The sequence below is a fragment of the Nymphalis io genome, chromosome 27 (genome assembly GCF_905147045.1).
Source record: "Nymphalis io chromosome 27, ilAglIoxx1.1, whole genome shotgun sequence".
NCBI classification, from domain to species: domain Eukaryota; kingdom Metazoa; phylum Arthropoda; class Insecta; order Lepidoptera; family Nymphalidae; genus Nymphalis; species Nymphalis io.
In genome coordinates this window covers 2,722,489-2,736,337 of record NC_065914.1, presented here as the reverse complement: position 1 = coordinate 2,736,337, position 13,849 = coordinate 2,722,489, and the positions used below count along the sequence as shown (strand labels likewise).

Genomic DNA, 13,849 nt, shown 5'->3' with positions numbered 1-13,849 from the left:
GACTACTCATAATATTAAAAAAAAATGTTATTCTCACTTACCAATACTATGCGTGAGTCCGAATTCGATATTCTCGGAGAGTAAGTTGGACATGGCCTGGATGGTCGCGTTCCTCAAGGTCGCCAGACGTCCCGGGCCCTCCGTCAGCTCGACCTCGTTGCAATCGTTCAGTAAGTTCAAGAATAGAGTGAAATACCTGGAAATAATAATTAAATAACTTACCGCGAAAAGTGATATATAACAAAGAACATATACTAGAAGACCATTTATTTATTACTACCGCTTCTCGTAGTTTCGCTCGCCTCATAATTTAATAAAAATTAAAGATTATTTAAAATTTTACGAAGTATTTTTTTTTTTCTCTGTGTGTATTTGCTATCAGCCCCAAGGCTTTGAGCAAATTTGTTCAGTGATGCTGTCATGCGGAGTGGCTTCCCATTGGAAGCGTCTACTCATCTGCTGCCCAGAGCTACTGCCGGTCTTTTAGCTCTAGGATATGATGACGTTTTAGTCGTCTCACATACTGGTCCATGGTGAGTTGGCGAGCGAGTTCGTTTGGGTGATGGATTAACCGGTCTTTGTATTTAGCTGCCAAACTCCGAATTTCCTCTTTGATTGTTCTCATTTCAAGGTGCTCGTGAACTTCCTTGTTGGTTATGTACCATGGTACTTTTGCAATTGTCCTTATGATCTTGTTCTGTTGACGTTGGAGTATATTTATGTTGGAATCGCTTGCGCTGCCCCATAGTTACAGACCGTATGTCCAAATGGGTTTTAGGATGACTTTATATATAAGGAGTTTGTTGTCCAAAGAGAGTCTGGAGTTCCTTCCTAGCATCCAGTATAGGCTGTTGTACTTTAGCTGAAGCTCCTGTTTTTTCCATTTAATGTGATGCCTCCAGGTTAATCTACGATCAATGTGTAAGCCAAGATATCTTACATGATCACTGCTGGGTAGAGTACATTGGCCCAACTTTACAGGTGGACAGTCTCCTTTTCTAAGGGTGAATGTCACCTGTACTGATTTGGTAGCACTAGCCTTTATTTTCCATTTTTGGAGCCATTCGATTACTTTGTTCAGGCCCTTTTGCAAGTTCTCTGATGCCAGTTTTGGGTCTTTATTACTTACTAATATTGCGGTGTCGTCTGCGAATGTAGCTGTGGTTATCCCTGGCGTTAGCGGTAGGTCAGCAGTGTGCAACATGTAGAGCATGGGGCCCAGGACAGATCATTGTGGCACCCCGGCATCAATCTCTTGGAACTTAGAAGTTGCGTCACCTTCTTTCACATAAAATATGCGATCCTCGAGGTAAGATTTGAATATGGGAAAGTATGAGTGGGATATATTCTGCTTGATCTTACATAGTAGGCCTTTGTGCCAGACCTTGTCAAATGCCTGCTGAATATCCAAAAACGCTGACGAGCAATATTCTCTTTGTTCTAAGGACTTTCTTATGACGTCACATACTCTGTGGGCTTGCTCCACTGTGTCATGGCGTTCTCTAAACCCAAATTGGTGATCTGGTATCGCTTTGCGTTCCAATAGTCTAGGCATAATTCTGCGAAGTATTGTCTTTTCCAGTACCTTGGATAGAATAGGCAACAGACTGATTGGTCGATAGGACGTTTCTTCAGTCATTAATTTGCCGGCCTTGTAAGTCATGATGATTTCTGAGACTTTCCACGCACTCGGGAAATACCCTATTCGTAACATAGCGTTGAAAATAATGGCGATGAAGACAATTGCCTTTCTCGGTAGTTCCAGCAGTACTTCTTTAGTTATCAGGTCGTAACCTGGTGCACTTTTATTGTCTAATCGTTTCATCGTTTTTATGACTTCCGCGGGCGACACAGGTCTAGGGGGAAGGTCCATCTGAAAGTCTTGTTTTAGAATATGATCAACATATTCTTCTGATGAGTTGTCGGGTGTTGCATTCGGTTTGAAAACACTTGTTAGATGATAAGCAAACAAGTCCGCTTTGTCCTGGCTTGTTCTAGTCCAGTCGTTTCCCTTTTTTATTGGAGTTTTTGGTAAGTTAGGTCTGTCACAAGAACGGGTGATTTTCCAGAGCGAGCAGTTGTTGGTTTTAGTCGCAGTTAACGACTCCAACTTTGCTTGCATTGTTAAATCATTGGCATTATTTATAGCTTCCTTCAATTCTACAATGGCTTTGTTAAGGGCGGCCTTGTTTTGCGGATGACGGCTTAGCTGCCAGACTCTGCGTAATCTGCGTTTTTCTTGGATCATGATCTTTATTTCCAATGGTATGTTTGTGGGCTGATTCTTATATTTAATGGCAGGCGTGCTTCTCCACGCGGCAACTTGTATGAGATTAGTAAATTGCACTACTGCTGTTTCAATTTCCTCTGCTTTTTTGAGTCTTATATTTAGATTGAGGTTTTCTTTAATGTGTTCCCTGAAGGAGGGCCAATCAGTATGCTGGTTGTATAATATTGTAGGTCTCTCGACTTCAATTATTGTTGAGCTGATAGTTAATAAGACTGGGGTGTGATCAGATGACCCATCAGAGCATTACTCGATCTTCATGTACTGCTTGTCCTTTTGTTACGAAGAAGTCAAGTGTGTCCGGGGTTCGATTATGATCGGCTGGCCAGTAGGTAGGTTCTGTTGGGGCAATTATACTTAAATGATTAATATCGACGCTCAACTTTAGTTGTCTTCCCCTAGTTGTATTTAGTCTTGAACCCCAGTGGACGTGTTTGGAGTTCCAGTCACCTCCTGCTATGAAGCGATTGCCTAGATTTGAGAAGAAGTCAGAAAACAGATCGGAATTTATTCGATGTTTTGGTGGACAGTATACAGCTGAGACATTAAAATATCCACACCTGTCTTGTATTGCGACTGTAGTTGCCTGCAATTGATCGGTTTTATATTCAGGCAGTAGATGGTGATTTATTTTGTCCCGAATAATTATAGCAGATCCAGCATGACCTGTGCCGTCAGGGTGATTTGTAGTATATGTCTGGAACCCTTTGATTTTGACATTAGTTTTGTCTGTGCAGTGTGCTTCGGATATTAGGACTATGTCTATTTTGTGCTCGGCTATTAGTAGCTCGAGCTCATCTTTATTGGGTGAGAGTCCATTTATGTTCCAAGTCGCCAGTCTTAGCCCGAGGCCTTTTAACCTTGTAGTTTGGTTATGAGTGTAGTCATGAGGCTCATTAGAGTACTCATTTGTTGTAAGATAAGGTCAAATTTCTCGTTTTGTTTGGTGAGGAGAGTTTCTAATACTGTTAGGTTTTGTTTTTCATTAGGTATGACGTTTTCTGTGGTCACTTTGTCTGGCGCGCTTCTAACAGCTTTGGCGTAAGAATATGGTTCATTTTCTTTCTTCAATGGAGGAATGGAGAAAGATTGTTGGGCAGTATTTTTTGGAAGGTTTATATCTCGAATCATGTTGTCTTTTGCAATAGAACGTCTATCAACTCTTCGGTGACCGTATTTGTTGATTTTCCTGGCAAGTATTTCTCTGTACACCACACAACCCTTGTAGTTTGCCGGGTGGGAGCCTTGGTACAGTGCACATTGGGTAGGTGTATTTCTATCACGCTTTGGGCAGTCTGAAGTTTTATGTGCCTGCGCGCATTTCACGCAGCGGAACGGTCTCATGCAGTAATTCTTTGTGTGTCCATATTGCTGACACCTCTGGCACTGTACAATTGAATTTTTTTTCTTGGGATCCTCTATGGTTACCGATTGATGGTAGATGTATTTGATTTCTTTAGCTGCCTTGTTGTTCTGGCTAGGTAGGAGATTTACAAAGAATGTTGAGGTTGGTTTTTTCTCAGGACCATATCTAGAGTTAATAATTTCCCCGACAACAGTGTTTCCAGTTTTTTCGATTTCTTCCTTTATCTCACTTTTAGGTGTTGTGTGGTGAAGATTCCGGATAACAATACGGCATAGTCGTTCTTCCTTTTTGTTGAATGTGTGACCAATTAAGCCACTTTCGCGGAATTTGGTGATGATTCTTTTGTAGGCCTGTATCTAGAGTGTTGATTCTCATTTGGTTTCTGTTTGTAATCCGATATGTGAATGAACTTTTATCTGCAACAGTTTCCACGAGTTCAGTTAATTTATTGACATCTTCTATGCCATACAATATTATGGGTGGAGGCTTGATAGGTTTTTTCTCAACTGGTTTCTTGGTTACAGTGGGTTCGTCTGTTAGTTCAAATGGTAATTGACTGAACATGTTGCTGGTGGTTATATGCTCTGGGGAGTCACTGACTTTTTTTCGTTTCGGATTTCTAGTGCCTGGTACTCTCTGCCATGATGGGGAGCATATAGTGCCTTGCAGGCTTGGTGTATTTTGTGTAGCCGTATCGCTCGGTAGTTCTGCCAAGGCTTGGGAACTTTCTGGGGGTTTACTTCCCAGGGAATTGCTTCTAGGCCTGGTGATAATCAGACTTCGGTGTAAGACCTGCTGAGTAAGCTTTTTGCTGCCAGTAGCATTCACTTTAATGGAAGCCTGGTCGCCTACTTCCATCAAGTCTTCGGTAGCCAATTTCACACTCTCCAGCCCGGATACCAGAGAGCGCCGGGGGTTAGCCGGATCGCATGACATACAATCTTTCTCAATATTTGACATTTCCATAAAAAAGAGGGGGGTTTGGGAGAAAATACACATACTACTTTCCCAAGGCAGTATTGCAGCTATTTTAGGGGGCATTTAACTTTCCTAGGCCGGCTGAGGCCTATACAGGTTAATTGACCGCCGCCTGTGGCTCGGCGTTGAAGCTCGTTTGGCACCGCCCGGGGGATACGTGTAGGGTGGCCTAGGACAGGTGGTAATTCCTACGGACGCGAGCAACTCCGTCCCCCTTTACGAAGTATGACGAATTAATTAATAATGGTAATCATGGGTCACAGACATTGGCACACTGTATGAAATATTAATCCATCTCGTACACCGCAAATTCGTTACCAACCTTAAAAATTAAGATTCTATGTTCCTTGTATCTGTGGCTACTGGCTACTGTGACTACCTTTCAAAGCTGTATTGCTGATTTGCGGTAGAATATTTTATGAGTGAGAGGTACAAGCCATAAACCATTGAGTAAGTGTATTTATTACATAACTAAACATTATATAAAATGCATAAATAAAAAATATCTGCCATGTAAATCTCACTTCAAGAAAAGCTGGCTATTGGTCTCCATGAGGTCTCCACGGTCGGACATCTTGGGCTGCAGCGGCAGACCTTTAAGCAGCGCCGCCACGGTCTCCATGCAGGCCTGGTCCAGCTCCCTGGAAATATAATACCTGATCACACTGTTGAGGATGACTACCAAACCGCTGGTGGTACAGTGCATTTAGATCGCAAGACTGAATTAGTAGTCATTTGGAGAAACATAAAAATAATGTTTTTTTTTTTGTGAATCAATCAAAGATACAGTATGTGTGGGTACCCTATGCTCTTTATTGTATCCCTGACAACGTATATACAAAATCTCATGATGATCGGTTGAATAGTTACTACTACTACATTAGTACACAAACAAACACACTCACTTTCGCATTGATAATATTAGTTATGTTTAGGATATAATACAATTTATCTTATAAGATCACACAATGTGGATCACACATGTATGGAATGAGAAATATATATATATATATCCTATTCCAAGAATTAAATTTCATCTTGTTAATTTATGTACCATAGTACATGTACCATAATACTGGTTGTAAAATACGCCATTAGGCATGCCTAATGGCGTATGATGGCGCTCATTCAATATGTCACATTCCTAAATCTATCTACGCGCGCTATCTAGTTATTCGATACCCCATACCCCATACCCAGTAGGGTATATTTAATGTGGAACAATACCAATATTCATCAAATAAAACATAATTATGTCAAATGTGAATAATGGAAAGCACTTCCTAAATTTCATTTACCATTTGAAAAACAGAGTTACAAAGTTAAATTTAAAATAATTATTATTAAATACAATTGGTTATTAACGTAGACAGAGAAACTTACACAAGAAAGAGAACGAAAATTACGTTACAAATGGTTTAGACAGAGATAGAATTATCAAATCTTTTGCCCCTTATCGCGTGACCAGTTTTGGTGTTTGTTTCGCTACTCAAGTAGCGAAACAAACTTGACAATTGGTGCGTTCATTGTGTTTTTTATTTAATTTTCGCTTATTTTTATGTTAGAAAACGATTCTAATCCAGTGAAAAGGCCGAGAAACAATCCTTATATCGAAGGTTCATTGTCGTATTGTTTCATGTTAAAGCGACAGCATAAAGAAAATTGCCGGCGTGTGTTTTCACGCGTAAGTAAGACTATTTTGTCCCTAATTATAATTTCTCAGTGATGTGTATTTATGCCATAGCATGACGGAACCTTATATTGCATTAAAATCCTAAAGATAATAGTATTTTCCAGATTTTATCATTAATAACCTATAATTATTTATCATGTAAGTGCTGCCAGTATCAGCTAAAAAAATGTCCCAATTTTCGATAAAAAATATCGACTCGTCGACAATGTAAACAAATAAATACGGAGTCCAATAATAACCTAAAGTGCTTCGTTATATGTAAATATGTTATTTTAATTTATTCGTTCTCCTATTTATAATTTCCTAACGACAATATCATTTAACATTCTTCATTAATTTATAATATTATTAGATTCCGAGTCAAGAGGTTAACATAGAAATATATGTGGCAACCATCCTTTATTAATAATTTTATTGAATGTTTTAGATTTCAACATCTGAGGAGAATGCTAATCCAGTACCATATAAAGATGCTGAAGTACTATTGATAACGGAAACAAAAACAAACATTGCAACGGTTTTTGGGTGTAGTTGGAAACCAAAAAAATATTTTAATTACAAAAATGTATAATAAACACTAAAAAGTAAAATTTAATAACCTTATTTTGTTTTAATTAAATCCTGAAAATTATTTATCTCCCAAAACAGGGAATGCAGTTACTATGGCAACATTATACGCACACATTGACAAACTATCTCTGTTTCAATCGCGGTTTCACGGCCCCTTGGTCTATTTGCTTCTCTGTCTACGGTTATTAAATTTATCGGCCAAGTGAATTTAATTGATGGTTTTAATTAAACAAAGCTGTATGTACTACCTGGTAATGGAGGAAGCGTCCGCTTTCAGGGGCGGTGCGATTTGATGAGAGGTCCCGAGGACCCAGTCTGTGAGGTACTCCACCATTTTATTGCGGAACTTCATCTCCTGGATGAAACGTTTGACGATGGAATTATTAACTGTACTGTGTTTTTAAAGGTACAGGTTAAGGTACCGTCCATTCATCAGATATTCTACCGTCAAACAGCAATACTTAGTATCGTTGCGTTTCGGTTTTAAGGGTGAGTAGGCCAGTGTAACTACAGGCACAAGGGACATTACATCTTAGTTCCCAAGGTTGGCGCATTGGCTATATAAGGTACGGTTGATATTTTTTTCGGCGCCAATGTCTATGCGCGGTTGTGACCACTACCATAAGATCATAAAAGGGGCCATTTAACAATCGGATGACTAATTTTTTAAATTACCTGTCTGACAGCTAGGTCATCTCTCCGCCTCATCATTGCGTCAACGATTTGGCAGAGCTTCGTCTTGATATGTACGGACTGCACCGTCATGTCTAGGTGATGGACGTATCTACGGAACAGTATATGTATTATTATAGGCTCGGTCAGTGGTCGAATTATTATAGAAAAGTTGAAGAAGACATACAGGAATTTGAACGTTTTCTTACGGACCAAAGCCGGTGGTCCCACGCTTGAACTCTCCAATTCGGTCGTGTTAGATTACCATTCCATCGAATTATGAGTGTGTTTGCGCACACAGCTTCCACCAACCCGCATTGGAGCAGCGTGGTGGAATAAGCTCCAAACCTTCTCCTCAAAAAGAGGAGAGGAGTCCTTTAGCCCAGCAGTGTGACATTCACAGGCTGTTACGGTTGCGCACACAGCACTAGATGTTTTACATATGTATATATATATGTATATACTCGTTCGTTTTCTTTATTTGAACACACTCATCTCTGGGACCATTTCAAGCGGGTGAAATCGCGCGAAATACATAACTATAAATATAATTACCTAACAATATCTAACATCAATCCTTCGATGGAAGTAGTGCTAAAATGTTCACAGGGCTGGTCGTTCTTCTTATTATCCAATATACTTTTCATTATGAATATCGTATGTTCGACGAATTGCGTGTTTATATCTGTTAGCATCACCTATAAGTATAATTAATATATTAAAGTATATAATACGTGTATCTAGAACGCAGATCATGTATTGTACCTTGGATTTATTTGTGTTTGTGATAAGTTATCTCGGGCTGGAAAGTTTTAAAATAAACTTGGAAACCTTTTTCTATAGGTTTCCTATAGATTTTGAGTTTGATTAGACTTTTTTTACTGGCTCTACAAGAAATATATACCACTCTATATACTGTCAATTCGCCACCAACCATCACATCTAAGATGTATTGTTAAGTTCCTTAGATTGGTGGTTTGTAAAAGCATTGGGTATGTTAGGGGTTGTTGATATGATATGATTCTAACAGTTCCAATGTCTATGGGCAATGGTAACCACTCTCCAAGGCTCATTTGCCAGGATGTCTACCTATTTTATATTAAAAAATATATTAATTGTGAGAAAGAATCAAAATGAATATCATACCTGTTGTTGCTGATCGAAGAAGTAGTCGACTGTTACTTTTATATAATTGAATAGTATCGGGTACAGTGCCGGAGACATTTCGTTGTCGACCAATTCCTTGAAGTGACTCTGTATTTGGGCGCCGAAGCGTTCCTTACTGTAGAGTAGTAATCTCAATAGCTGGCCAATGAATCTATAAAAATAAATACCATATTATAAAACAAAGTCCTCCCGTCGCGTCCGTCTGTATGAACGCGATAAATGCAAAAACGCTACGGTTTTCACCAATGGACGGAGTGATTCTTTTTTTTTATATAAAATAGGAAGGTGGACGTGCATATGGGCCACCTGAAGATAAGTGGTCACCAACGCCCATATACATTGGCATGTAAGAAATGTTAACCATCCCTTACATCACCAATGCGCCACCAACCTTGGGAACTAAGATTTTATGTCCCTTGTGCCTGTAATCACGCTGGCTCACTCACCCTTCAAACCGGAACACAACAATACCAAGTACTGCTGTTGGGCGGTACCTACCCAGACGAGCTTGCACAAAGCTCTACCACCAGTAGATTCACGACGAAGGTTTAAGTGTATAATTCATTATTTTTTTGTTTGAATTGGCAAGAAATATGACGACGTCTGTGTAGGAAGTAAAAACTACAACATTGAATTAAAAAAATATATATAATTAAACTTACTGTCTGACTTCTGTGTAAATGTTTGCTAAAACATTATACTTTCTGGTATCTGAAATAGAAATGATACTCTTTAAATTTTATTTTATGTTCAATTCAACTGCACCATTCTTTTATAATAATTATTATTCGGACTTCTTTGCTATCGCTCCTTTGTTCGATTTACTTTTGACAAGGTTCCATCCCACTCTGATAACGTCATACAAAATAATACAATGATAAATAAACAAATCAATGTTCTCATCGTGAGTGTGCAATTGAGACCACACGGGGGCCGGCTTACGTTGAAAAAAAACTCCACCGAGAGCGCACAGGAACGAGGTCATGTTCGCCCATTCCTGGATTTGCATCTAAAAGAGAAAATAGTGTTTTTTTTAATCGTTATAGATTAAATACTAACGTCCGTTTGAACGTGATAACTTCTTCGTAATCTAAATGTAGGCAATATACATTTATTTATAAAAAGAAAAATACTAAGTTGAAGTAAATGAGTTCAGGTGTCGCTAAGCCAGTGGTCAGTGTGCCCCCACTGTCCCCGTGGGGAAAGGCAGTAACAAAGAACCGCGCCCGCACCTCCCCGTCGTGGTCGCTGTGCGGCGGCTCGGGCGGCTCGTCGCCCGCCACGCCCTTCGGGTACTTCTGCAGCAGCTTGCACAGCGAGCACCTGCGCACGAGCGTAAGTTTACACTGCGACTGCACCGACGCGGACCGCCTGTGCCGGTGCGGGTCTGTGCGGGTCTGTGCGAGTCTATGGGTGTATGAGCACGATACTTCCAATATTTATAATGAAAACTAAATAGAATCGCTAACTAGTGTCTCTATTTGATCCAAGTTTATAATATAATTATTTAGCAAAACGCATGGGTACGTGTAAACCAAAAGTTTGATTGTCTTTACTTCTTCTACCATAGGAATGAGCTATAAAACAAACTTTAGACAAACGTTTAAAAAACGTTTATTTCTTTTTTGAAAAGAGTTTCTTCAATACTCATTTTGGATAAAATATAAACATAATGCACAAAAACAAAAATGAATAATTTTAATCGTTTTGCCAACGGTACATAGAGGCTTAACGCCTTATCATTACAAAAATTCTCACAACAAATTTTAACAGTACTTCAAGATCATATTGCTAGTTCGTATCGTAACAAACACTATGAGTACATACATACGTGTTGGACGAGACATTGGGACAGGTTTCAAATTCAGTTGCATCATTTGACCCTTATCAAACATTAAATAAAAGCATTAAAAATGTACAATAATGATGATTTCCTCCTAACCGATTTCATACTATTCTGAAGGAGACAAGCCAACTTTTTTTTTCTTTTTTTTTCTCGCTGAAAAACACATTTATGTGTTTCCCCCACGTGAGGTGGGGGGGTATGTGGGACTCGCCGGCGCTGAAGGCGCCTGAATAACCACTAAAAAACCAGCGGTACGTCACGGGATCGCTTGCGCATACTACCGTGCCGTCCCGACGGTTGGCCCGCATCTGCGGGCCTCCAAATCCTAGGGGGTACTCGGGATACAGAGACCCCTGGCCCCAGCGACACTCACGGCGGGAGGAGAAGATGCGCATAGCGCCGACGTCTTCTCCCCGGTCTCCTTCGGCGAAGCGGGTCAGCGGAGGCACTCTCCTCGCGCTCCCGCTCCGCGGCCTCCTTCTGCGACATGACATTTTCGCAGAAGGAGACCATCTCCATCCAGCACCTTTCGCTACCAACCATGGCATTTATCACGCTCGGCAGCGAAAGGTCTCTGCCGATTAAAGTCGCCAGGGAAAGGCGCTGAGGCCCCCAAGCGACACACTCCATCAGAGTGCGGCATGCCGTGTCCGTAGGCGCACCACACTCGTGGCAGGAGGGCGTTTCCTCCCGCCTGACTATTCCGTGCAGGTACTTACCGAAGCACCCATGTCCAGTAAGCACCTGAGTCAGTCTGAAGGTCAGTGTGCCGCCTTTTCTCGTTACCCAGCGACTCAAGTGGGGACGGATCGCCTCCACTGTCGCCAGGCCTGCTGATGGGGACCTCAGATCCTCCTCTCACCTGCGAATCAGGGCTTGCTGGGCGAGAGTCGATGAGCTTCGGGCCAAGTTGGACAAAACGCTGCCCGAAGCTCCATCTTCCGTCCAGGGTCAGGCCCAGATACTTCATGTGGGCCTGCACCTTAATCACCGTCCCCTGGACGGTGATACACGCCCCTCGAGGGCGGCCTCGACGTGGACCGTGGAATAAGAGAGCCTTCGTTTTTGAGATAGAGACCCTCAAGCCCAACATTCCTATGCGGTCCACTGTGAGCGACGTACCGACTTCGGCCAGGCGAGCCGCCTCCTGAAAATTCCGCCCTGTCGCCGTGATGAGAGTGTCGTCCGTATAGCACAACACCCCCATTCTGGGAAGGACGGATGTCCGCAAGAGCCAGTCGAGGCCAACGTTCCACAGAATTGGGCCAAGAACTGACCCCTGTGGAACGCCACAGCCTAAGCGACGCCGGACAAGACGTCCATCGCACCCCTCCTAGAGGACTACCCGGTCCTGGAGGTATGCCCCCAACAGCCTCCTGAGATAGGGAGGCACCCCGTGGTATCGGAGTGCCTCCCCCAATAGTCTCGAAAGAAAGACTATTGAAGACGTTCGCAACATCTATCGATACTGCCAGAACTACGTCCCCTCGGGCCACCGCATCCGTGGTCCGGGTTTTCAGGGCGTCCAGGGCGTCGATAGTTGATCGACCCGCCCTGAACCCGTACTGAGCCTCTGACAGACCCGGCCCCACCTTGTCGAGGTGCTGAATAAGACGGGCAGCGAGAATTTTTTCGAAGAATTTGCCTGTATGCCGAGGAAGAATCTGGCGGTCGACCTTGCTTTGGAAACAGGACCAACTTTGCCTCTTTCCAAGGCTTCGGAAACTGCCCGCTGCACAGACATTGGTCGAACAGCTCCCGAAGCCTTACGCCTAGGTATTCCAGAGCGTCACATAGAACACGCCCTGGAATCCCGTCTGGGCCCGGCGCAGTGTTTTTGGCCCTCAAGCAGTCGAAGGCCACCTCCATCTCCAGCTCCGTGATCAGTGGTGGAGCCACTGTGTCGTCAATCATGGAGCGAGGGACCATCTGTGGAGGGACATGCTCACCTGGATGGGGGAAGAGTTCCCCGACCAGGCGCAGGAGGAGATCCGGCGACATTGTCTCTGTGCGTAATTTTCCACGCACACCGCGGAACGGACGCCCTCAGGGGTCCCGGTTCAGGCCTGCCAGTAGTTCTTCCCTAGCTTTCTCCTTGGCCTGACTTATCGCCAGCTGTAGGTCTTTTTTCAGCTGACGATAAGCGGCCAATAGCTGTCCCTCCAAGCCCGCATCAAAGCCGTTGCGCCTCCTACAACGGAAGTAAGCCCTTCGCGCCCGGCTGCACGTCGCCCGAAGCTCTGCTATTACGGGCGACCACCAATACACCTGCCGGCGCGGAGCTCTGCGCTGGAACCTAGGCATGGCAGCATCGCAGACCTCTTTGAGGGCACTGCGCATGTGGCCCGCTAGCTCTTCTGCACTGGTGCCCTCCCATCTTCCTGTGGAACCCCACCGCTGTAAGATGGCAGCCTCCCTGGCCAGCTCACGATCTAGCTGGCTAAGAGACCACCTCGGAAGCGTGGTTGGCACCCTTGAGGGTTCCACCGACCTGCGAGAGGTAGAGATCTCAAACCGGATGTACCTGTGGTCCGACAGAGTCTCCACCTCCTCCTCTACTCTCCAATTCAACACTCTGCGTGCTACAACATATGTGGCGAAAGAGAGATCCACCACGGACCCCCCCTGTTGCCGCACGCACGTGTAAACCTGCCCCCTGTTGAGTAGGGACAGGCCGGAGAGTAGTGCCCACGCCTGAATGGCCCTTCCTCGCGGATTCGTGGCAGGGTTGCCCCAGGCACGTGATTTGGCATTGAAGTCGCCCAAGACCAGTATCGGCCTCAGTGACTGCCTGGTCACCGCAGCTCTGATTGAGCCAAGATAAATTTCGAAATCCGCCAGGCCGCGGTTGGGAGAGAAGTACGTACCCACAACAACGAATTCTCTCCACGAGACTAGCCAACTGCGTGAAACATAATTTTTCTTTTTTTACACTTAATAGGCAAGCGTTTGACCGTTGACTTGCCTAGTCTTAAGCATCGACACGGTCTAAAGTCCACACGCCATTACGAATGCGCAAATACCGGTGCACTCTCTATACCCTCTATCTCATAATCTGATGGGACAGCAATCCGACACGACCGGGAAGAGTATCAAGCTTTACGTACCTTCCGAGGCATTTCCGGGGAGTTCATTGTCAGGTTATTTTTTATTGGCTTTTAACAGGGGTTTGAATCCAGTCTCTAGCGATTTGAGGCCTTATGATCTAGCCTTTAAACAAACGAGGTAGCCCAAGTGTATAAAAGCCCAAGTGTATAAAATGGTGTACTC

The 13,849-nt window shown here is 43.3% G+C and overlaps 2 protein-coding genes across 4 annotated transcripts in view; one reads left to right on the top strand and one right to left on the bottom strand.

Annotated features, from left to right (window-relative positions):
* The window catches only part of LOC126778942 (fatty acyl-CoA reductase wat-like), a 280,657-nt gene that overhangs the window by 231,206 nt on the left and 35,602 nt on the right, over positions 1-13,849 (top strand). The window lies entirely within an intron of this gene.
* Positions 1-13,849, bottom strand: part of LOC126778769 (neurofibromin-like) — a 76,559-nt gene that overhangs the window by 48,224 nt on the left and 14,486 nt on the right. For all 3 annotated transcript variants that reach the window (XM_050502402.1, XM_050502400.1, XM_050502401.1), the window contains exons 17-25: positions 9,966-10,056; positions 9,676-9,742; positions 9,396-9,444; positions 8,713-8,884; positions 8,122-8,264; positions 7,570-7,678; positions 7,143-7,249; positions 5,156-5,272; positions 42-196 (exon numbers count right to left, since the gene is read on the bottom strand). In XM_050502402.1, the coding sequence (XP_050358359.1) occupies positions 42-196; positions 5,156-5,272; positions 7,143-7,249; positions 7,570-7,678; positions 8,122-8,264; positions 8,713-8,884; positions 9,396-9,444; positions 9,676-9,742; positions 9,966-10,056 (1,010 nt within the window). The remainder of the gene's footprint in view (positions 1-41; positions 197-5,155; positions 5,273-7,142; positions 7,250-7,569; positions 7,679-8,121; positions 8,265-8,712; positions 8,885-9,395; positions 9,445-9,675; positions 9,743-9,965; positions 10,057-13,849) is intronic.